The sequence below is a fragment of the Rhinolophus ferrumequinum genome, chromosome 3 (assembly GCF_004115265.2).
Source record: "Rhinolophus ferrumequinum isolate MPI-CBG mRhiFer1 chromosome 3, mRhiFer1_v1.p, whole genome shotgun sequence".
Lineage (NCBI taxonomy): Eukaryota > Metazoa > Chordata > Mammalia > Chiroptera > Rhinolophidae > Rhinolophus > Rhinolophus ferrumequinum.
This window is the reverse complement of record NC_046286.1, coordinates 93,430,246-93,452,263: the sequence shown is the minus strand read 5'-3', so window position 1 is coordinate 93,452,263 and position 22,018 is coordinate 93,430,246. Positions and strand designations below refer to the sequence as shown.

At 47.2% G+C, this 22,018-nt stretch overlaps 2 protein-coding genes and 1 pseudogene across 2 annotated transcripts in view; 1 reads left to right on the top strand and 2 right to left on the bottom strand.

The window, feature by feature from the left end:
* The window catches only part of PPP1R14C (protein phosphatase 1 regulatory inhibitor subunit 14C), a 66,772-nt gene that overhangs the window by 17,076 nt on the left and 27,678 nt on the right, over nucleotides 1-22,018 (bottom strand). The window lies entirely within an intron of this gene.
* LOC117020901 (60S ribosomal protein L9-like) lies at nucleotides 8,325-9,327 on the bottom strand (annotated as a pseudogene).
* LOC117018350 (akirin-2-like) lies at nucleotides 16,741-21,448 on the top strand. Its single transcript, XM_033099317.1, is given in 4 exon segments — nucleotides 16,741-16,900; nucleotides 20,328-20,744; nucleotides 20,747-20,955; nucleotides 20,958-21,448. Coding segments are annotated over 4 exon segments (984 nt in total). The 3' UTR covers nucleotides 21,156-21,448.

Below are 22,018 nucleotides of genomic sequence, written 5' to 3'. Positions count from 1 at the left end.
CTACTGCACCTTTGATCTTTCGTGAGGATTAGGCAACTCCTTTTATGGTTCTGGGCGGGGTAAACCTGATTCTACCACAGGGTGCATGGGTGATTCTTGCCTGACTCAAGAGAGGACTCGTGCCCCCACTGGGACGAGTGGGGCTCTGGGAAAAGAAATTCTTCCAACAGAAGCATCCTCCTCATTTCACTGAGGAAGCTCTTAGCCTGGAAATGCCCTGACCTTGAAGGGAATGAGTCTGACTCCACAATGGGCAGAGTAGGAAAAATAAGAAAAAAGGGTTCTGGATAACGTCACTGAAATTGCCGAGTCAAACCACCTATAAAGGTGTATACCCTCAAGTAAATCCCTGCTATTATTCCAGCCAGTGTGATTGGAATTTAATACTCCCAAAACCAAAGACATACAATCCAGAAAAGAGGGTAAGGAAGTCCAGATGGAATGTGGTGACAGACCTCACTAATTTGGAACCTGTACTTCCAACCCAAAGTAGGTCTCTGCTACTTTTCATTTCTTCTGTTATCTGATTTTCCGCATACCTATGAGAACACTGAAATCAAATCGCATTTAAGAGAGGCTGTAATTTTGCATTTCACCTTCCCATTAGGAGTCACCTGTACCCCAACTCCTCCCAACCACAGGGATGGGTGAGGAGCGCCCCAGAAGAGAGAAGGAGACACCTGTGTGGGGGACACTTGTGTGTTCACCTGGGACTAGCCGGTCTGTGTCACCTGCATCATCTGTTCAGCAGAGGCAAGGCTGACTTTCTAAGTCTTTCTAGTAAAATGCATTTTACTAGATTGAAAACTAGTAATAGTTTTCAATCATTTTTTTTCCTATTCCAACACAAAAGAGGACCCAAGCATTTTAAGGAAACTGAGAAATATGACACACTATTGTGAAATAATAAGAAATACACACACTCATACACACACACACACACAACCAGGGGTGCCAAAAAAATGTACACAAGTGGACACGTTGGTCAACGTTGCTCAAGCAGTAGTTCGCTGTAATCAGAAGTGTCTGGATGCTGATGGTAACCACTTTGAGCACCTCTTGTAATTGCAGACGTCAAATGTGACTTGTATTCATCTTTCGTTATTGGTGTATATTAAGCATTACAATTTTAATAGTTTTTTCCTTTCTTCAAATGCGTAAACATTTTTTTGGCACCATGTGCGTTGTGTGTGTGTGTGTGTATGTGTGTGTGTGATTCTGCCCTTGGTTCCTGGCACAGTGCTCCTAAAACCCTTGTATATAGAGGTGCTAGGAGAATTTTTTGTTCTAATAATTAGTCTTTGACCTCAGTTCCTGACACAGAGATCCTAAATCCTTTGGAATTTCTTGGGTGATAAGAGCATCTTTTGTTTAATGAAGAGAATCTTGGTGGGCTCCTGGATGGGGGCTGGTCATAAGAAAGACCAAGCCATAAACAGAAGCTTGGATCTTTCCACCCCAACCTCCATCCTCCTGGAAGGGGAGAGGGGCTGGAAATGGAGTTACGAATCAATCATGCCTATGTGATGAAGCCTCCATAAAAATCCCAATAGAATGAGGTTCAGGGAGCTTCCGTGTTGGTGAACACACCCATGTACCGAGAGGGAGGTGCACCCACCTGCACAGGGACAGAAGCTCCTGTGTGGGGACGCTTCTGGATCCCACCCTCTGTACCTCTTCAGCTGGCTATTCACCTTTCTTATGTCCTTTGTAGTAAACATAAGTACTTCCCTCTGTTCTGAATCCGTGGAGGGGGTCTGGGAACCCCGATTTAGAGCCAGTAGATCAGAAGCACAGGAGGCAATCTGGGACTTGAGGCTAGCACCTGAAGTGGGGGTAATCTCATGGGACGGAGCCTTTAACTTGTGGGACCCAATGGTATCTCCGCGGTAGAAGTCAGCTGAATTACAGGACACCTAGGTGGTGTCTAGGAGAACTGCTTGACTTGTGGTACACCCACACATCTGGTTTCAGAAGTGTTGTGAATGTGGAAATAGTGTGAGAGTAAAAGAGAAACATAAAGGAGTGTGGTTTCCTACCCTACTACCCTCAGTGACACTAGCTCCTGAAGTCAGGTCCTCAGTGGGCAATGGACAGTTCCAGAAACAACCCTCTGGTGATCCCCGAGGGATTTATTTCTGTTGCTATGGAGAATTCCTGTTTCGATCCTTTGATCCGGTGTTCAGTAGGATAATCAACGTGTCTTTGGCCTTATCTGCAAAGTTCCACCCAATAGAAGAGAGGTTTTGTATTCATCACCTTTAATATTTATATTTAATTATCATTTACCTATTAACAAAGCCAATGATATAAACAGGAAGTGTAAATGTTGAGAATAATGCTGACGAGTGACCATTCAGTGGCTAGGGGCATAGGGCCCGAGCAGGCAGCCTTCAATCAGAGGCCAGCTCTGCCACCAACTGCTGGTGGCAACTGGGCAAGTGCCTTTACCTCTCTGGCCTCAGTTTCCCCACCCAAAAAAATGGGAAAGTAAATAACAACTACCTCACAACATTGATGTATGGGTTAAATTAGCTAATTGATATCAAGTTCTTAAAATAATAGTACCTAGCACACAGCTAAGACTTCTTGATTACTGATTATTGTTTCTTTACTATTGTAAGAGATACAGTCCATATTGGAAAAGCTCAGATAAAACAGAAATAACATTGAACGTAAAGTAGAGGGCAATTCTAACATCCTTAATCTTATTAAGGTTAAAATCTCTTTTAAAGGAATTAATAATAATATAATACTAACAAGAGATGAGAAAAAGCGTATCTCCTTAGAAAATTCTAATGACCTTGAAACTGGGAATGACGCTTCTTGCTAGAGAGTAGTGATAGAACTCAAATTAAAACATCATCCCCTAGCTTTCCAGGATGTCAGAGAGCAGTACAGGGGTGTGAGTGTGCATATAGCTATGAGACTATTTGACGGTACCTGCCAGGCCCTGGAGACTCAATCCACATGAGTCAGTGAACACAGGTAGTATATACTGCCCTCCTCTTAGAGGCGGCTGGGCTGCTGTCCTGCACTACAATCCATCAGTCCCACACCTCTTCAAGCCAGTCTGTCTCTCAGACTGGTACAGAGCCACTATTTCAAATGAGATGCCGTTATTAACGCCCTGTGGGCAGAGCAGGGAGGTGGGTACAGATGTGGCCTCCAAGGGGGTGGAGGATGGCAGAAGATGCCGGGAGGGTCCCAAGGCTCCACTCTGTTGTCAGGACACTGGGAAAGACCTCCCTGGATGTACGTGCTGCTTCCCTCCCTCCATGGGCACCCACCTCCCTGGCCACCCCGTTCCCCTCCCCCACATTCCGTGTGCCCAACGTCCTCTTTGTGTGTATATGTGAAACCTCCACTGAAAGGAAGACTGGGGAGAAAGGGCATCATTGAGGGAGTCACAGATAGACAGTGGTACAGCTGTCAAGGACTTGTCAGACTTCTAAGAGTCAAAGAGCCGGTGGGGACTGAAATACCTCCAAAACACTAACCAGATTACAAGACCACAGGTGGAAATCACCCTCCCTGGCCACGAGTGTGGAAGCCGTGAGGGTGGGGTCTGGGGAGCCACTCCCCTGACAGTGCGCATGCGTGCAGGCTAGCAAACGTGGCCCCGAATTAAGTCAGCTCCCTCTCCACGGCGCGGGCATGGTGTGACTTTAATAACCACCACATAGGGACAAAATACTCACAGCCAGTAAAAGAGGTAAGTCCACAAGTTTCTATGTCGGTAGCCATTTATTCCCCAGTTCTCCCCATATCAGTCACGTGGGTTCGCCGTTCATATTTGATTTGAGCACAAGGGATATATATTTATATGAAGGTTTAATGAAATCAAGCAGAGGAAGCGGGATATAGAACCTAGTCAAGGAGTCACAGCTAAGGAGAACTCAGTGTCTGCTCTTCTTAAAAGAAAAAAAGAAGAAAGCACAGAAGTGGGTTTTCTTGCAAACATTATTTAGCTTTGACGCCCTGCCAAATCTGGTCAACCAAGCTTTTACTTGAGCAGCAGCAAGGTTGAGGCCCACTCACGTAGCAGGCACCGGCAGTTAGGTGTCCTCTCACGACGATCGCACACAGCTCTTCCTCAGGCCCTGCAGTTCACCCGTTTTCCCCAGCCCTCGAAGTCTGAGCTGTCCAACGTGGCAGCCACGTGTGGTATTTAAATTTGAATTCACTAAAATGAAGTACAATTACGAATACAGTGCCTCAGTCCCTTTAGCCACACTTCAGTGATCAATTGCTACACATGGTGGGAGGCTACTGCACTGAATGGCACAATACAGAACCTTCCATCCATCAGATGGGACAGGCCTAGAATCCACTCACTCTCTGGACCAGAGGTCAGCAAGCAAGCTCCCTCCCCTCTGACAGGTGTGTGACAGAGTAAAGAAAATGCATCACAAGGGCACTACCATTACCAGGCACGTAGCTGGGAAACCCCGGGCTTGGTTTTTCCCAGTGGGAAAACTGGTACGAACTCTCCTCTGAGTAATTATAATAACCATTAAGCATCGGCACTTTCCAGCAGTCTGTGTGGCTTCTCATTGCCCCCACCCTTGTCTCTCAGAGGCAAGGAGGAGTCTGAGCCCAGGGTGCACACTGAGCGTGCCGCTGGGGTGTGTTCTGAAGGCCCATGACGCCAAAACCAAAGCGTGAGTGAGAAGGACATAGAGACCTGGGCGTGGAGGTACATGTGGGAGAGTCCAGGAAGGAAAGACTGATCTAGTATAGAATACAGAATGCGGGTATATCAGGTATTTAGTATTTTTAATGAGGAGTGTGAAAATAGTCTAAATTCAATTGACATTTTCTTTTGCTCTATCTGCTGCATAAGGCAGGGTCAGTAAATAACCTTAGTGACGGATGAAATCCCTTACAAGGCAGTAAGTCCCCCCGTAGTCCACTCTAGTGCACAAGAGTTCAGTGTGTTTGGGGATTTCCACACATTAAAAACAGATCCCCAGGCAGTGGTTCTGGTGACAGCAAGAGACACAGTCACTTTGGAGACACTGAGATAAGACACCAGCTAACACCATGCCACATTGAGTCAGAGGTCCACCTTTTGGTGCCCATAGAACAAGTCCTATGGTCATGTTTTGCATTTTTCTGGTTATACATCTACTGAGTACATTATGTACAAGGCACTGTGTGTCGGACACCGTGAGGCCCAGCCCTGGAGGGACTGAAAGTCTAAGCTCGGAACAAAACAACATACAATGGCACCAAAAGACAGTGACAAACTCCAAGTGCCTTAGTAGTTAAGGAGAGGAAAACGTCTACCTGGGGTTGGTTGGCGGCGGGGTTGGGGGGGTCACAGAGGAGAGGGCATGTCAGCTGGGCCTGTGGAGTGGCAGGATCTAGATAGGTTTAGGGGGGAGGGAGAACATCCACAAGGGACAAAATGCTTCACAGAAGAAGGCCAACAGTACAAGGTGTGTTCTAAACACACGGTGTAGAAAGGCCCCTGGCCTAAGTCAGACAACTCTGGGCTGCAAATCTGAGTGCTATGGAGGCCACACGGGTAACAGAAATAAGAGCTGAGGTAGGGTGGGGTGCTCTAAGGAGTAGTGGGGAGTGTGGCAAACTGGAGAAGACATGCCCCAAGGAAAGGCAGCAAAGAACACTCTATTCCCACCTATTGGAACCTGTTTGAAACATGTGCTCAGTGTGGGCAGGTTTTCCAAGTTTTCAGGGAGAGTTGGAAATACAGATTTTTAAAGTGAAACTATCCCGATTTTTTTTTAACTTGGTTAACGATTCCCTAAAATATTGTGAAGAACAAATAAAATCCATCACCCTGCAGGCTGCCAGTTTCTTCTCATCCTGCAGAGACTGCAGCCACTGAGGGCTCCAGGGCAAGGGTAGGTAATGCCAGAAGGCCGAGCTGGCCCAGGTGTAGAGCCCGGGGAAGGGGGAGGAGGTGAGGAGGCCGCTGACAGGCTCTTTGCTCCTCCAGCTGTGAGGTAGCAGGGCTTGAATGCAAGTGGTGGCAAGAACAAAATGAACATTTCAAACAGTGATAAATAGGAAGGGAAAACCAGGTGGAATTCGGAGGTGAACTGGGTATTGGATGACGGAGAAGGAAAAAGTAGAGAAGGTCCAGGTTTGGAGCCCGAGAGCTTTTAGACAAAGATGCCATGGTAGGAGGACACCTGGGACGTTGAAGACATTTCACGAGTTAAGCCATCTCCAGCACGCCTAAACTTCAGAGCTGTCACGGCTCAGAGACACACTGCAGTGCTGAGTGACAGAGGCACAGACCCTGCAGACAGAACCTGCAGCCTGCAGCCGGACCTGTAACAGCCAGGAGCTCACAACAGGCTCAGGCGACAGGCTGCAGTAATGCAACTGAGGCAGGTTCCCGAAACACTACTGGTGAAAACATATCTCTCTCACACACACGCACACACACACACACACACACACGCTTCTAACTAGCCCGAAAATTTACACCATGAACCCTGTCAAGTGTGGTGTCAGCTTTTAAAAGATACACACACTCACCTCTCTCTACAACAGTGAAGGGAGCAGGAATACTTAAGCCAAAACAGCTCGAAAATGGATTATGGTTTTTAAGCTCTATGACAGAGAGCTTAACAGCTCCCTAAAAGTGACAGTGGCTCACAGCACAGTCTCCGTCTCAAAATAGGAATGTAAAGTACCTTAGGATTAGAGTACTAAGAACGTGATGGCAGCTGAGGGAGACCCTGGGACAGCCAGAGGATAGGGAGTGGGGAACGGCCTATTATGACAGCCAACACTTCTGAGAGCTCACCTTTCTATAAGTCTACAGGGGAAACCAGCATAGGCAGAAGCTAAAAAGAATAGAGACAAACTGAATCCTGAGAATTATGTGAGTTTTCTATGAGAATATTTGCATTTCATGTTTTCAGTTTTAATGGCAATCCAAAAAAAATTTATCGAATGGAAGCCTGTTGAGTCTAAGAATCGTCTGAATGACCATCCTATAATCAAGTCGGCTGTGTTTACACATTGGCATCGAGCAGAATTACGTTAATTGTCATGAGCTAATGAGAAAAAGGCCAGAGGGTAGATTTAATGCATAAATGACTGATTCACACCAAGTATAACCAGAAGGCATCACCCAGAGGACACTGAGCTGTAGACTCTGTACCTAATTCCTCACACAAAAAGAACAACGTCAGCCATCCTGGTAAATTCACGTTGTACGGTTGAGTCCCGTTGACTGGGTATTTATGTTTAATTTGCAATTTCGATTTGACTTTATAATTGGAAGAACCATAAGCAGAAGGAGTTTATACTTAGTTTTGAGTGGTACATAGTTAAATGTTATAATATTAAATATTTAAATCAGCCCTGAAATCTACAAAACATTTTTCCCACTTAAAAAGGAGCCTAGCTTACCGACAGCACATTACCATGGGCTATCAGAACATCGGAGATGAAGTGGAGATCGGGAAGCTTTCAGAAGGAAAACAGGTCACACACAGAAGGACAGAGAATCAGTGTCGTCAGGCTTCCCAACAGCAATGCTGCCAGCTGGAAGCCAAGGGAGCAACGATTCCAAAATCCTGAGAGGACACGATTTCCTACCTGGATGCCTTCATCCCCCAAACTGTCAGCTAAGACAAACACCATAAACATTTTAAGACACATTAGTTCTTACGTCTTAATACATTTAGCGCCCATTTCAGGAAGTACTGCTCTGGCAAAACAAAGACACAAACTAGGAAAGTCATCTAGAGCTGTGAATCATTGAGGCCAGAGGGCATACACTAAAATCAGGACTGAGGAGGGGAAGTTCAAGGCCAGGAAGTGAAGAACAAAGTGAATGGAAGCTTGAAGAGCTGGGAAGCTGAGTGGAAGGAATGAAGATGAGTTTATTTTATTCCGGGCATGGAGTCCAGCTCCTGAGGGCATGCGTCCGCACAGGTGGCCAGGCCATTCAGATGGGCTGGGATAGGATGGCCTCAACTTACCCCTGAAACAGAACTAAAATGGGATAAACAAGCATAGGTCATTGCGGTTTCAACACCCTTGGCAAATGAGGTGACCCCACGTTACTAGTATGTCCGCAACATACACTTCTTGTAAAAGTTCAGTATCCACCAATAGTGGAAGCTTACTCATAGCCAAACGGCAAAATTTCCCAAACTTCTCTAAAAAAATCAAAGTCCCCTGAGCAAACTTGATCCTATGGTACAGTGAAGAGATGTTTGTTTGTTTTAATACTCATACATGACGACTTTTATTACATCTTTAAAGTATCACAAATAATTCTGAGGAATCACTCGACATCTTGGCATTTCTGTAGCTGGGCAACTTAGATCTTATTCATCAGCCTGCTGAACCATTCCTTTTCCAGAAACATAGACACTATCCCCAGATGTTTTGCTGTCCTTGTTTTTAACTGCTGTGGCTTGTTGAATCAAAGCAGCTGAATTCGATATAAGTTCAATATCATTTCCTTCGAGAATTAACTCATCTTTATGGGCTTGAGATACTGAACAAGCAACAGCTGACCTCATCTGAACCCTGTGGATGTATTTTTCACCCAAGAAATTTTGGATTTCAACAAGAGAACCATTCTCCTGAGTAACGACGTTGATAGGGAAGTGAGAACACACAGACCTCATCTTGTAACGGAAGCCAGTGTAAGACCCTTAATCACGTTCTGGCCATGACTACTGTGGGGACAGAGCCAGGAGTATAGTTTCCAGGCTCTCGGCCTCACGTGGAAAGGTGCTCACTCGGGTAGTAAATGGCCATCAACTGCGATTGGATGCCCATCAGCTATGGCAAGTTGGCCGTCAGCTGTAACCAGTGAGCCATTGGCCACTAACATAACTGCCGTGGCTACGCTAGCAGAAAATGGGGGCTAGCAAGAAGATGGTGGCTGAGCTAGCAAGCGAGACTGGTGCAGGAAGACCCCTTGTTGGGGTACTGGCGGATGTTTGCTTCCTGTGTCTCCAACCCAGCCGCAAGTGAGACTACAGTAGTATGACTCCCCTATCTATGGCTCCGTGGGTGTTCCTTTTTGGCCTCACCATATCCTATGTTCTTATGTGGGGAGCAGGACAGGAGACCCCGCATGACACCCTGCATGACAACTACAGATAGTGCAAACAGTAGCCACTTCCTTTCTATTCCCCCACCATTTGTCAACCCGGAGCCTCTTCTTTTTCCTTCCAAGGAGACTGAGTTCTGCATTGATGTGACTAAAGTCTCTCCACAGAGTGCCTCAGGGGCCTTCACAATAACTGTGCGTCCCTGCAGAGTGACGTCCACATTTTCTGGGACGTCCACCGTCTGATTACTGAGAATGGTCTTCATCCTCACAGGAGACGCAGCAAACAGCGGGATGTTTTAAATACCACCCACCAAGGCTGCTTTTCTTGCCACCAGGAAAGCAGGTCTGAACCTCTCTTGATCCCACACACCCCACAGCTAAGGTTCATTTCTGGATCACTCAGAGCATAAGTACACATGACAGCTGCAGCAGAGAGAAAAGCCACAGGACATGTGCTATCCCCAGCACCCAGGCCCCAGACGGAATGCCATTCTCTTCTTTCTGCTCAAGGAAACAAACTGCGATACGAGTGATCAGGACAAACTTTTTTTTTTTTAATACTCTAGAATATGTTTTAATTTTTTTGATAGTTCGCTAGCTTTATTTGGTACTTTCACTCTTATCACTGAACAAATCACTTGTGACACAGCCTCGTGTCACAGCAGCTCAATAGAGAATTCTTGCCCTAACAATCAACAAAAGAAATGCCAGCTTATAGACATAAAGACTCACGTTATTGGTCATGTGAGAGTATTCTAGAACTAGGCACCTCTACATCAGGCTTTAAGAGCACTGGGCAAATCCATACAACATCGATTTCCTAAGTACCTACTATCCTCCAGGTACTTTCTAAATGTCAGGAATAAACAAACAACAATTGACAAAAATACTTGATCTCATGGAGATTAAACCCTGTTGGGGAAGACACACAACAAATACATTAGTATAATATCCTGTGTAGCATATGGTGATAAATAGTTTGCAGGAAAAATAAGCAGGAGGGAATAACAGGATGGCTGGAATTTGAAATAGGGTGGTCAGAGTAGTGACAGAAATATCTGAATATAAGACTTGAATTAGGTGAGAGCAGAAGCTATGTCAACATCTGGGGGGAAGAGCATCAGAGGGGGAACAGCAAGTGCCCAGGTGGATCTGAGAAGCTGCAAGAAGCCAGGGTCAGTAGAGTAGATTGGGGGCGGGGCCCCTGTAAAAACTCTAATTGGATCAAAGAGTCCCTGGGTTTTGAGCAGAGGGGTGGTGTGATTTGATTTACCTTTGAGAAAGGATCACCCTGGATGCTTTGTGAGGAATAGGCTGTTGGCGGGGGGTTGGGCCTAAGCAGGACCACTCGGGAGATCACAGAAATAACCTGGTAAGAGAGGACACTGGCTTAGGCCAAAGCGGCAACAGGAATATATTCTGTTCTTATTTGGGGTCACTGCTAATCCAGACCTCAAAGAGCAAACAATATGTCTGCAGCTGCACCAGTTATGACGGCTGTCTGAGCGAGAGCATTTTGCAGGTTTCAGGTATCAAGAGCACACCTAATAAGCAGAGGCAGCAGGTGGGTGGGATGGTGGGTGTGAGCCGCTGGCAATGCCGATGCAGGGCTGAGGGAGGGCACTTGGCGAGAGTGTGCCCGGATGCAGACATGAGGAGAAGTGAACTGCATGCTGACTCAGGCAGGAAGGAGCGGCCTGGGCAAGGAGGAGCCAAGCCGAGGCGGTGCTGTCCCAAGTCTGAACCCCATTTCCCTCCCCCGCCCTCCATGTAGGGTGTTCCTCTGTAGGGCATCAGGCCTCCTCCACCGTGAAACAGCTGCCTTTCTTAAAACCTGACATTTAGCAATTTGTTTTAACAAATTAATACCTCTGGAGAGAAAAATCATAGCTCTCCAGATAGAGTTAAAAAAAAACCCTCAGAGTCAGGGCAGAGATGGTGTTCTATGTCCCATTCTTAGTCTCAATGGCTCATGAGGCCACTTCCTTCTGTGATCAAAGGACCCTGCGTCTGGGTCAGCAGGGCACAGAACAGGAACCCAGTGACCAAATCCTCCATCTTCCCACAGAGGCCCCCCGCTGACCTGTTTCTCAGCACAAATGAGACCAGCAGGGGCTGGGCGGCAGCATGCCCAGGGCATGGAGTCTGCAGCGAGGCCCAGGTTTTAATATGTCTCCTCTGCCACTTAACAACCTGGGTGAGCTGGAGCAAGACAACTCACCCTCCTCACCCTCTTTTCCCACGCCTGTAAAATGGGGATGACTTGTCTAATTCTCGAGGCTGCATAAAAACCCGCATGAAGGTGCCTGGGCGTGTAGCGCAAACCCAGCGACAGCAAATTCATGACATGACCTCAGAGGGTTGACGGGATACATTTGATCAGTTGGTTCCTCTTTTTTAAAAAAGTTCCATGTAAATGTCTCCTCTAAGAAATGTTTCACTCCAGATGCCTGGAAATTTCAAGTAAAGACTTAACACATTACCAACTTGTTCAAAACCACAAGGATGAAAAGGAAAAAAGAAAGAAAGAAAATGTAAGAAAAAAATCCCCAGAGGCAGAACTGTCTGGAAACAGTAACACTTTGCTCTGCGTTTCTGCATGTGGTCACCAAATGTACACAGCTGCTCATCAGCCAAAGTGACAAGAGAGTCAGGAAGCTGTTCCTAACCAGGTATTTGAAAATCAGTGATGCCAGTTCATAAAGATGGCAGGCGCACCCTTCTTAGCCATGGCATAACTGAGGACGGTGAGGACGCCCTAAAAGCTCTGCCTACAGCAGACAGACGGCCAGCATCCTTGTGCTGCTTTACAGCAGTGTCTCCCCTCCGACCCTCAGCTCTCCCCGACGGCGCCTACATCACAACAAACACCATGCAGGTCCTGAGGAAGCCGGTGGAGACAAACATTGGGATGTACATCATCAAAAGACAGAAGGGACTGGAAGCTCAAAAATCTGGACAAGGCAACTCAGCAATGAGTTCAAACTGGTACGGGGCTACAGGCAATGTATAAGCACACTGGGAAAGAATAAAGGAGTGCTCCCAAGGGAAGGGCTGGTGTCCCCCAAGGAGAACAATCGGCAATGGCCGCCCAGCCTGTCTCCAAAAAGTCACACTCGACTATGTCCTGCTTCCCATCCGTTTAGTGATCTGGCCAGGGCTGCCTTCTGAGAGAAGATGGTGGGTACCAACTTTGTTAGTAAAACTGCTTAGGGGCCAAGCAGAACTCTTTAGGCTAGAAACCCCCAATTTACCCCTAGGATGCCACAAAGCCAACAATAATTCAAAGCCCTGTTACAGCCCAATTCTTAGAGAAGAGACAGTGCCCCCACGCTACCAAAACTGCTGCTACACTGCCGGTGACAGCATCATTCCCACGGAAATATGGAGTCACCGCCGTATTTGAGTTCCTAAACACAGAACAGTGAATCCAGACGCTTTCTACCTCCTATCTTGGGAAGGTTGCTAAATCAGCTATAGCCAAGTGTGTTCAGGTCTGACAGGTGCACAGAAGAGTCAGACTGAGAAGACAGTGTGGAAAGGCCACTTGGAAGAGATGCCAGGCAATGAAAAGAAACTGTGATTCCCCTATGGGGACCTCCAGGTGCAGACCAGCAGCCACGAGGCAGCTAGACTTTGAAAGACTGTGGTTGAAATGAGCTATCAAGCCACAAAAAGACATGGAAGAAGCTTACAGGCATATTGCTAAGTGAAAGAAGTCCATCTGAAAAAGCTACTTGCTGTACGATTCCAACTATACGACATTCTAGAAGAGGCAAAACTATGGAAACCGTAAAAGAAATCAGAGGGTGTCAAAGGCTCTCAGAAGGGAGAGGTGAACAGGCGAAGCACAGGGCACTTGCCAGCAGTGAAATGATTCTGTGTGGTCCTGTAATGGATACATGTCACTACTGTCAAATCCTCTAGAATGCATAGCACAGAGGGAACTCTAATGTAAACGATGGGCTAAGTTAATAAGAATGTATCCACATTGCTTCCTTAATTATAAAAATACACCAGACTAATACTAGCTGTTACTCACAGGGGAGGTAGAAGGACAGGTGGGGATGGTTGAGAGGGTATATGGGAACTCTGTAATTTCCTCTCGATTTTTCTGTAAACATGAAGCTCTTCTAAAAACTAAAGGCCACTACGTGAAAAACAAAAAACAACAAAAAAGAAAAGCTACTGTTCTGGTGGTGCTAACACATGGCAACGTGAGAGACTGACCCTCCTATTAATGGCCGTGCTGATCCTTACTACGATACATGGATGGGTCAAAGGTTCTGAGTGTGAGTCAAACTGCAATGTTCAGCCGCCTGAGGCACATCCCGGCACTAAGCTCAACCTCAGAAACCAGGGCCAGTGTGAGGGAGGTGCCATGTGGAAGCTCCTAGAGAAGGAGTCACTGGAGGTTGTCCCAGCAGGAAAGAAGCTGCAGTCAGGACAGCCTGCTTGGCCTGGGTGGAGAGTCCGACTCCTTGCTGAAAGGAGCCAGGGTTACCGCTGACAACATGTGCCAACCCTCAGAACAGTCGAGAATGCAGATGGGAGAAGGAGAAGCAAAGCCGGAGACCAAGAAAGCCTGGGGCATGAAGGTGTGGGCACAGTCTGGGGAAGCGGGCAGGAGTCAGACAGCTCCTCTGCCTGCATGGCCCAAGTTGGGGTACAGGAGAGGGCTCGGGACCACCCACGAGAGATGTTCTGCCTGAGGAGAACTTGCGGGAGTTTCATTACCTTCCTCACACTGCTCAGGAGGAAAGGGAGGGGAGCTCACACTTGATCCAAGGACCACGCCAGGGTCAGAGGACGGTGCCTGGACACAGGGGCCCAGCTACCTTTCATCAAATTCCAATCTTAACCCTTCACCCCCCAAAAAAGTCACGTGAATGTGAAATGTGCAGACCAGTGAGTGTTGCTTTGTGAATAATTACCATAATAATTTACACGTAATGAGTGCTTACACTGCGCAGGCAATGTGACTAGTCTGGGATGTCTGGCCCCTCACCCTGCCCCCTCCTCTCCCTCTGTCCCCAGTCCAGCACCAATTCTATGGCTTAACCATCTCCAGAATCCACACTTGTTAGCACCTCCACTAGCCCCAAGTCTAAGTTAAATTATCTCCTGCCTGAATTATAGGAATCTCTTAACGGCTTCCACACATCCACTCTCATTCCCCACCCAATCCAGTTTCCACTCCGTAGCCAGAGTAGCAACTCTCTAAGAACACCAACCTGTCATTGCCCTGCTGAGAATGGATTCCTACTGATCTTAAGACCAGAATCCTTAACGCAGCCTGTAAGGCTCTGGGTGCCAGGCTCCTGGTGTCCTCTCCAGCCATATTCAACACACTGCTCGCAGGCACGCTGGCCCCTCCCAGTCCTGCCTCACGTTCCCCACTTAGGCCTGCCCAGGGCCTTTGCACATGCTGCATGCATGTGTGGTATGCTCTTCTCATTATTCGAAGTCAGCAATCACTTCCTTGGTCTCCTCTGTGACAAGGTCAACCTCCCCACCCCCGAAACTGTATTCCTAACACCATGTGCCTCTCCTTGGTTGCATTTACCACACATAAAATTTTACATCTGTCCATCTCTCTCCCTAAATGATAAGTCCCTAGAGCAGTGCCTTGCACAGTACATGGCACATAGAAAGCCCTTGATAATCATCCTTTTGAGTTAAAGAATGAACAATTCCCGGAGAGGAGTAATATTATCGTCTCTATTTTACAGAAGGGATGTTTGAATATCTCGACCACTGGGGCTGAAAAACTTCGTTTTGAACCTAGATAATCTGACCCCGACATGTATGGTCTATGGTGTATGCCTCCCAGGAGACAAGATCCCTCCCCTGATTTCAGTGACTGTTGGAGCAGCGAGGGAGAATGGCGGAGGCCTTTCAATAGTGTGGGACGGCAGCCAGGGAGCCCTCCAGGCTCTGCCATGCCTCCAGGCACCTGACACGCACCTGACACATCAGAAGCAGCCAAGACTCCCACAGCAATCTGGCACCCGGGAAACAACTCCAAGTTTCCATGGGCCACACCCTGTGGGAGACAGACTTGAATGGACTCAGGATTTGGGGGTGAGTTTGGGAATGACTAACCATTTCCAGAGAACATGTTAAATAAACACCCAGCTGGAAGCCTGGGCCTCACCTATGACAAATATGGCGGAGATGGTTGATTTAAGTATTGCTATTCTCTTGCCTGTCAGAGGGGAGGCCACATCTGCACCTGAGGGGCTTGTCCAAAGAGACGGGGAGCCGAGGGCTGGGCCAGTCTCTAGTACGCTCCACTCAGTGAGAAAGGAGTGCTCCCCACACCCAAAATGGGAACGAGGTGGGTTTACCTTCGGGTGCAAATGATACACTGAAGTCTGCAGACTCGGGTAGAGAAGGGTCCCAGATGATAGGGGAGAGGAAAAAAGGCAGCTGTTGCACAGAAGCAAGTAATTAGGACCCTGACATTTGAGGGGTGGCTGTGCTGTATCGCCAGTCTCCTGGGGCTAAAATAAAGTTTTTCTGGTATTTGGAAACTTAACTGGTTCTTAAACGTATGTCCAGTAATTTTGTGTTGTTGCTCTCCTATAAAAATACTCAAGTTTCTAAATGTTGACTGTCTTCAACCATACCACTGAAAATGTAAAGTGTGCTTGAAGAGAATTTTAAAGTGTACGTAGGGGACAAAGGAAATCAAAGGGTGGAAAAACCCAGGGGTGATAAAAGCCACGGCCGTGAGCCCGAGTTCCTGTCTCGAGTTGTTGACTCACCACTTGGAGAGCCTCCTTCCCGAGCACTTCTCAGCTAGAAGCTGGACGTGCTCTTCCTCAAGTTGTGATTCACAGAAACGCCTGTGCCAAAGGCCCCCGGTGAAAAATGCAGATTCCTGGGCAAACCCCAGGAATGTAGGATGGAGCTCAGAAGTCCCCATTGGTAACAGGAGCCACTGGACATTCGTAAGACGGTGGAAGATTGCAAACCCTTGCTTCAGAAGGTTTTGCGTGTTTTTTTTATGTAAGGGAAGCCATTCCATCACGGATAGCGTCACCAAGAAAGGAAAAGGCACCCCTATGCATGGTTGCTGATTCCCACACCCCTGGAGGACCTTTAATGACTGTTTGCTGGCTGCCTGCTGGAAGCTGGGCATTGCACTGGGTGCTGAGGATTCAATGATCAACCAGACGGAAGACCCACACCCGCAGCTCGAGGGTGAGACAAAACCGTAAAGGAACTACGGATCGAGGCAGATGGCTGCGACACAAAGAAACACGCTGCTTGGCTGTGGAAGCAGAACTCAGCTGCCTGAGTGAGAGCCAGCTGCGCTGTCCTGACCAAATCAGGGTGACTAAATCAGGGGCCACAGGAGGCTCTCTCCCCGCCCAAGGCCGTCGCTGCTCTGCTGTTGCTTCTGAGACCCTCCGCGAACAGATGGCATTGCTGAGGTCACCTGAGTGCTCCTCGGTGCCCATGGGGGACTCCATTTTGAAAATGAGTCAAAAAAAGAACCCCACCTTCCACAGCTTTTGTAATTGTACAGGTCTTAAACACAGGGTGAGACGAGGTTAGTGAAAATGCCAGGAATAAAAGGAGTTCGGGCCAGGGAACAGAGCCATTCACATACCCTTCTTACCAAAGAGCAGCCAGGCTCCTCTCCCTGGGATGGAGACTGTCTGACAATGGTGCGGCCAGAGCAGGGGCACACGGCACCCCTCACTCAGCCCTACCCTCATCAACTCCGGCAATCAGGGGCACAGATGTCATCTCCAGATTGCCTGCACCACATTGGGAAGCCATGCTCCAGCTACCCGGATACCCACCACCAGATATCTCATAACGGTCTGGAAATCAGCAATTTGCCAACCTACAAAGCAACTCTTTCACTTCTGGGCCATCTGCCCCCTTCTCCCTAATCTCATAGATCCCAGGCAAGCAATGAACCTTTCGCTCAATTCAAACATTTGTGCCTTCTGCACGCATGCCAAATGCCCAGAGATCCACTGGTGCTTCTTCTGGGAGTGACTGACGGTGGTAAGAGTCACACACAGCAACTTCCCAGATAAGCAGCAGTAACTGGAAAGCCCGTCTTCACATGAAGTGGACCTGCAGCTGGGCCAGCTTAAATTCATCAGGCCGGAGCTGAGCCTCTCGCACTGGGCTCCTTTCTATTAACTTTCTCCTCTCCCACAAAAGTACTTCTCACCCGGTACCTCTCCAAGGCCTACAGAGGGAAGTTTGGCTGACAGCCCTTGTCACCCTTCTGCAGCCCTCCAAGGATCGAGATTTGAGTCATTCTCCATGGTTACATGTTTGGAAACTACAGGGTTGACACAAGTAGCAGAAGTTCAAGCTGTAGTCAGTGGTGGGTGGAAGGGCAGGTTTATGTGAAGGGGTAGGGAGGGGAAGAAAGAAAAACCTTACCATCCTCAGCCCTGGAACTTTTCATCTGTCCTTTACAAATGCTGTCAGTCTGATATGCTAGAGTTTCACCTTTACAATAATAGCTTTGTAGCTTAGACTCCAGGCAAGTAGCATATATTATAACTCCAATAATTCCCAAAACTCCAATTTTGTTGTTGTGATTTGGTCACAAAGTTAGCTTTAGTTTGTAAGGCAGTAAGTCGGTACCTCACCTACAGCTGTGACATTTGCTCCTGGAACAGACACTCCTTTCAGATCACAAGTAATGGCAGATGGAAAGGGAGAAGGGGATGCCAGGCTTTATCTTTAATTTCAACAAATGAATTTATTTAGCTACAGATTTACTTTTCAAAGGAGAAAAAAAGTGGGTGACAAATAACAAGGGGGCAAATTCCTTACACTGATCTACATTTTCATTCCCGGGAAGAGGTGTTGAATGGTCAAATCTCTCCCCAAATATTTATTGATTTTCTCCTCAGCAGGAAACAATTTGGACTGAAAATGACATACTCAAAACAACCTTGCAAATTAAAAGGGAAAAAAAGGGTCTTGGAACAGAAATTAGGTTCAAGAATCTGATGTCTTGCTCCTCCTACTCTGCTAAATATTGACACAAATTAAGAGGAAACAGAATGTTTCACACCTAGTTGGCACTCCACAATTATCTGTTGAGTGACTGACTGAATGATGTATTTTGAGTCCCAATGGCTGTCTGCAAACTAACTCGGTTGTTATAAAGGCAAGCAGGATTCAATTTATGATTGCCCAGTTGCCCATGATGACCATAAATCCTTGCCGGCCTCTAGCTGTTTCAAGCAGCCCAGCTAGCAGTTCAGCAGGCATAGGGACGGTATATCGTGATGAGTCCCTTCTGAATACCCTGGTGGCGTTATTATTTAGAAAGAAAGGGTCTACTAGGTAGGACCACAGTTCTCAGTCTCTATGCCATAAGACGGGAGAATCCCACTTCTCCACTCACTGAGACAGGTACTTCAGCCCTGATGATGACCAGGTTGAAGAGTCTCAGGCTCCTCTCTTCGGCATACAGTGCACATCAGGAGACGGGGAGAAGACCATTCAGGCCAACCACTGCCCGTGGCCTGACACTGACTTAGCACCTGGACTTCCTGTCCGCTGGCCTCCCACAGCTCTGTGGTTCTTAGCACATTAAATCTCATCAGAGTCACTAGCATATTCAAACTCATCATGTGTATCTGTTGTCTCCACCAGCACACTGAGGGCTCCTGAGGACACGGTCTGTGTTTCATTTATTTTTGTTACCCCCATACATAGCACGGTATGCAACCCACAGACTCTCACAGTGAATTTTTTTTCTACAGTGTGAATACGTTTTTTTCTACAGCGTTCTCCCAAATAAAATGTTTTGGCCTAAAACTACCACTAAACAGTTTCTAGAATATTCAAGTTAAGAATAAGAGGAACCCATATAATTCTATGGGTTATTAATTTCCTTTTGAAACTAACCCAGAATTGGAGATGAGATGGTCATGCAGCTTATATAAGAAAAGCTATAAACAGCAGTTGCTCTAGGCATGTAAGAAAGTCCAAGGGGAAAGTAGAGATACATTCTTTTTATAACTCTTGCCTTCACTGATCGATTCATCCCAGACAGAGAGCCTCTTGGATCAATTGTTATATTTATGAACTGGCTTTAAATTCCATGTCAATAATTGCATTCAAGCTGTATAAGTACTTAAGCAGACTTCCGCCTTTACTCATTGAGCTGCTAAAGAATACCAATCGTCTACCACCAAGCAATTTAAATAAACAAAACAGGGTCTTAAATTAAGGAACAAATTGTAAGAGCAACTTTTATGTTTTACAGCCGCCCTGGCCAGGCGTTTTATCAGGTTAATGAATGACAGAAGTGTTTGTGCTACAGGCGACCTGGAATGAGAGTAGCCAGCCGCCTTCCGAGTAAAACGGTCAGTGATTTCAGAGTGAGGAGAGAGAAGCCAATGAATTTAATGAAATGTAAAATATCGTAAATGGAAAGTTATTTCCTCATTTTAAAGTAGCATTCAAAAAACCACCCTAGTATAATCAACTGTTGCTTGGTAGACAATTGGAGTTATTCTTTCAATTAATGGGAAAGATTGATTTGTAACTGACATACAAATGGTGGTGGGACATCATTTGGTTCTCTTCACTATGTTACACACATCACTGAAAAATCCTGTTGACGGTATCATTTTGTACACATTCTTTAAACAGATAACAAACACGGGTGTGCAATACAGAGATAAATCTTGGCTCAAGCTGTGTCCAAATCCTCAGAAGTGTTATGAATTGGTTGAGTAACCATTTCTTAGGATAAGGGAAAGGTAATCAAAATAGAAGAGGGATATGGGGTGGGGGTGGGGGGAAGAAGATAAGAAAACCATGCCCACATCAGCGTTCAATAAATGTCTGCTAAAGAACTGGAGGAAAGCCAGGGTAACGAGGCTTGGGACATTGGGTCAGGAGCCACATCACAGGAATGGCAGTTGAAGGAAATGGGGACTAAGCTATTATCACGAACAGCTGTTCAAAATCAGAATGGGCTGCCTTGGAAGGATATTCCAGATCCAAACGACCCAGTAGAGGCTGATGGGAGAGTGCCCTCCCTCCTCCATTCTGCTTCTTAAACAAACAAAAAAAAGGGCCTGTTCTCTGGACAGGCTGATTAAGAGGCCTGGAGTGGCTTTTAAAAGCTCCCAGGCAAAGCTCGAACGGATGGCGGGGGCGGCCGGAGCCTCTCCCCGGGGTATCCGCGCCTGAGGCGGCGGGAGAGGGCCCCCGTTGCGGCAGGGCCCCCGTTGCGGCAGGGCCCCCGTTGCGGCAGGGCCCCCACGCGACTGGCGTGGCCTGCCGACACCGCCCCTCCCGCTCTCGCCTGCACCGGCCCGGCCACTGGCCCTGCCGCGGAGGCGGCGGCGGCGGCTCTGCTCCCCTCCCGGCGCTCCTCCAGGCGTCTTTCCGCTCTTGAGCCCGTCGGGGAGGCTCTCCTCGCGTCCCCTTTTCCCTCGGCCTCCCCTCCCGTCACCCCTCCCGACTCCACCCGAGCCCCGCACCTCAGCTGCCCCGGCCGTGGCGTGCGGAGCCACTCTGAAAAGGACTCTGGATTTCGACCCGTTGTGGAGCCCAGAGTCCCCAAAGCGGAGACGATGTGCGCCACTGTCGGCGCCCACCTCGGCCGCCTGCTCCCCGTCGTCCGCGGCCGCGGCCACGCCGCACAAGTATCTCCGAATGGAGCCGTCCCCCCGCGCGACGTTTCCTCCCGCCTCACCACAGAACAAATTCTGTACAACATAAAACAAGAGTCTAAACGCATGCAGAAGAGAAGACATTTAGAAGCTAGTTTCCAACAGACGGATCCATGTTGTACTTCTGACGCACAGCCACATGCATTTCTCCTCAGTGGACCAGCTTCCCCAGGGACTTCCTCTGAAACATCCTCACCAGTAAAAAAGAAGAGCAGCCCTTATTCACCCTACGGCAGGTTGGGATGATCTGTGAACGCTTGTTGAAAGAACGTGACGAGAAAGTTCGAGAAGAGTATGAAGAAATACTGAACACAAAACTTGCAGAACAAGATGATGCATTTGTGAAGTTTACACATGATCAAATAATGCGACGATATGGAGAACAGCCTGCTAGTTATGTTTCATGAATCACATTTTCTGCATTTGTGGGCTGCCTTGTTCCTTGTTGAGTTGTTGCAAGAGGTCCCAATTATGACATGCAGCAATGCCAACACCCCCCTGTGAATACAGGTTATTTAGAGCTTTTGTCAGTGGCAACCACTCTTAGGCAGCAAGTGGTTTTGGAAATTTCCCTGATGTCAGTACAACCTGGATGTGGACCTTTGCTACCTGTATTAATACCAGTGGCCTCATTTGCTGTATCATTACAATTTGGCTTCTTATATTAATATGTTTGAAAAGGATTAAAGCTGGTATTCTAAGAACAGGCCCTTCACTTGGTTGTGTAAATAAAACTGTAGAATGACACTTCAAAAAAAAAAAAAAAAAAAGCTCCCCAGATGACTGTAAGCATCAAGTTTGGGAAACACAGAACTTGGTAACCTCTAAGCTTCCTTCTCTCCATGAATCCAAGCGTGGCCCATGTCTGCCAGTGGACGCCTATACAAATGATTTTTTACTTTGCACTTAAACAAGAGATTAAGAAAAGAGACTTGCAGCAAAAGAGAACTGAACACTCAGAATATTCCAGGGTCTCTCTCTTCTCACTAAAAAGTTGACCGAATGTACAACTGTGCCCATGTCATTCTGTAGCACACTCAAGTACAATTCAAATAATCTGGGCCAGGTCTTAGAGACAATTAAATGACTACATCCAAATCAAGTCCACAAAATGAATGAGAAAAGTAAAAATGGATCGGCGTAGTTCTGAAGCCAATCAAATCTCCAGTACTGAATTTCCACGATTTGTGAGGACCCTAGGCTGGGCATTCAGTACCCTTCTTAGGAGACACTGCACTTCATAAACTGAAAACTTAGAAACAAATGGTAT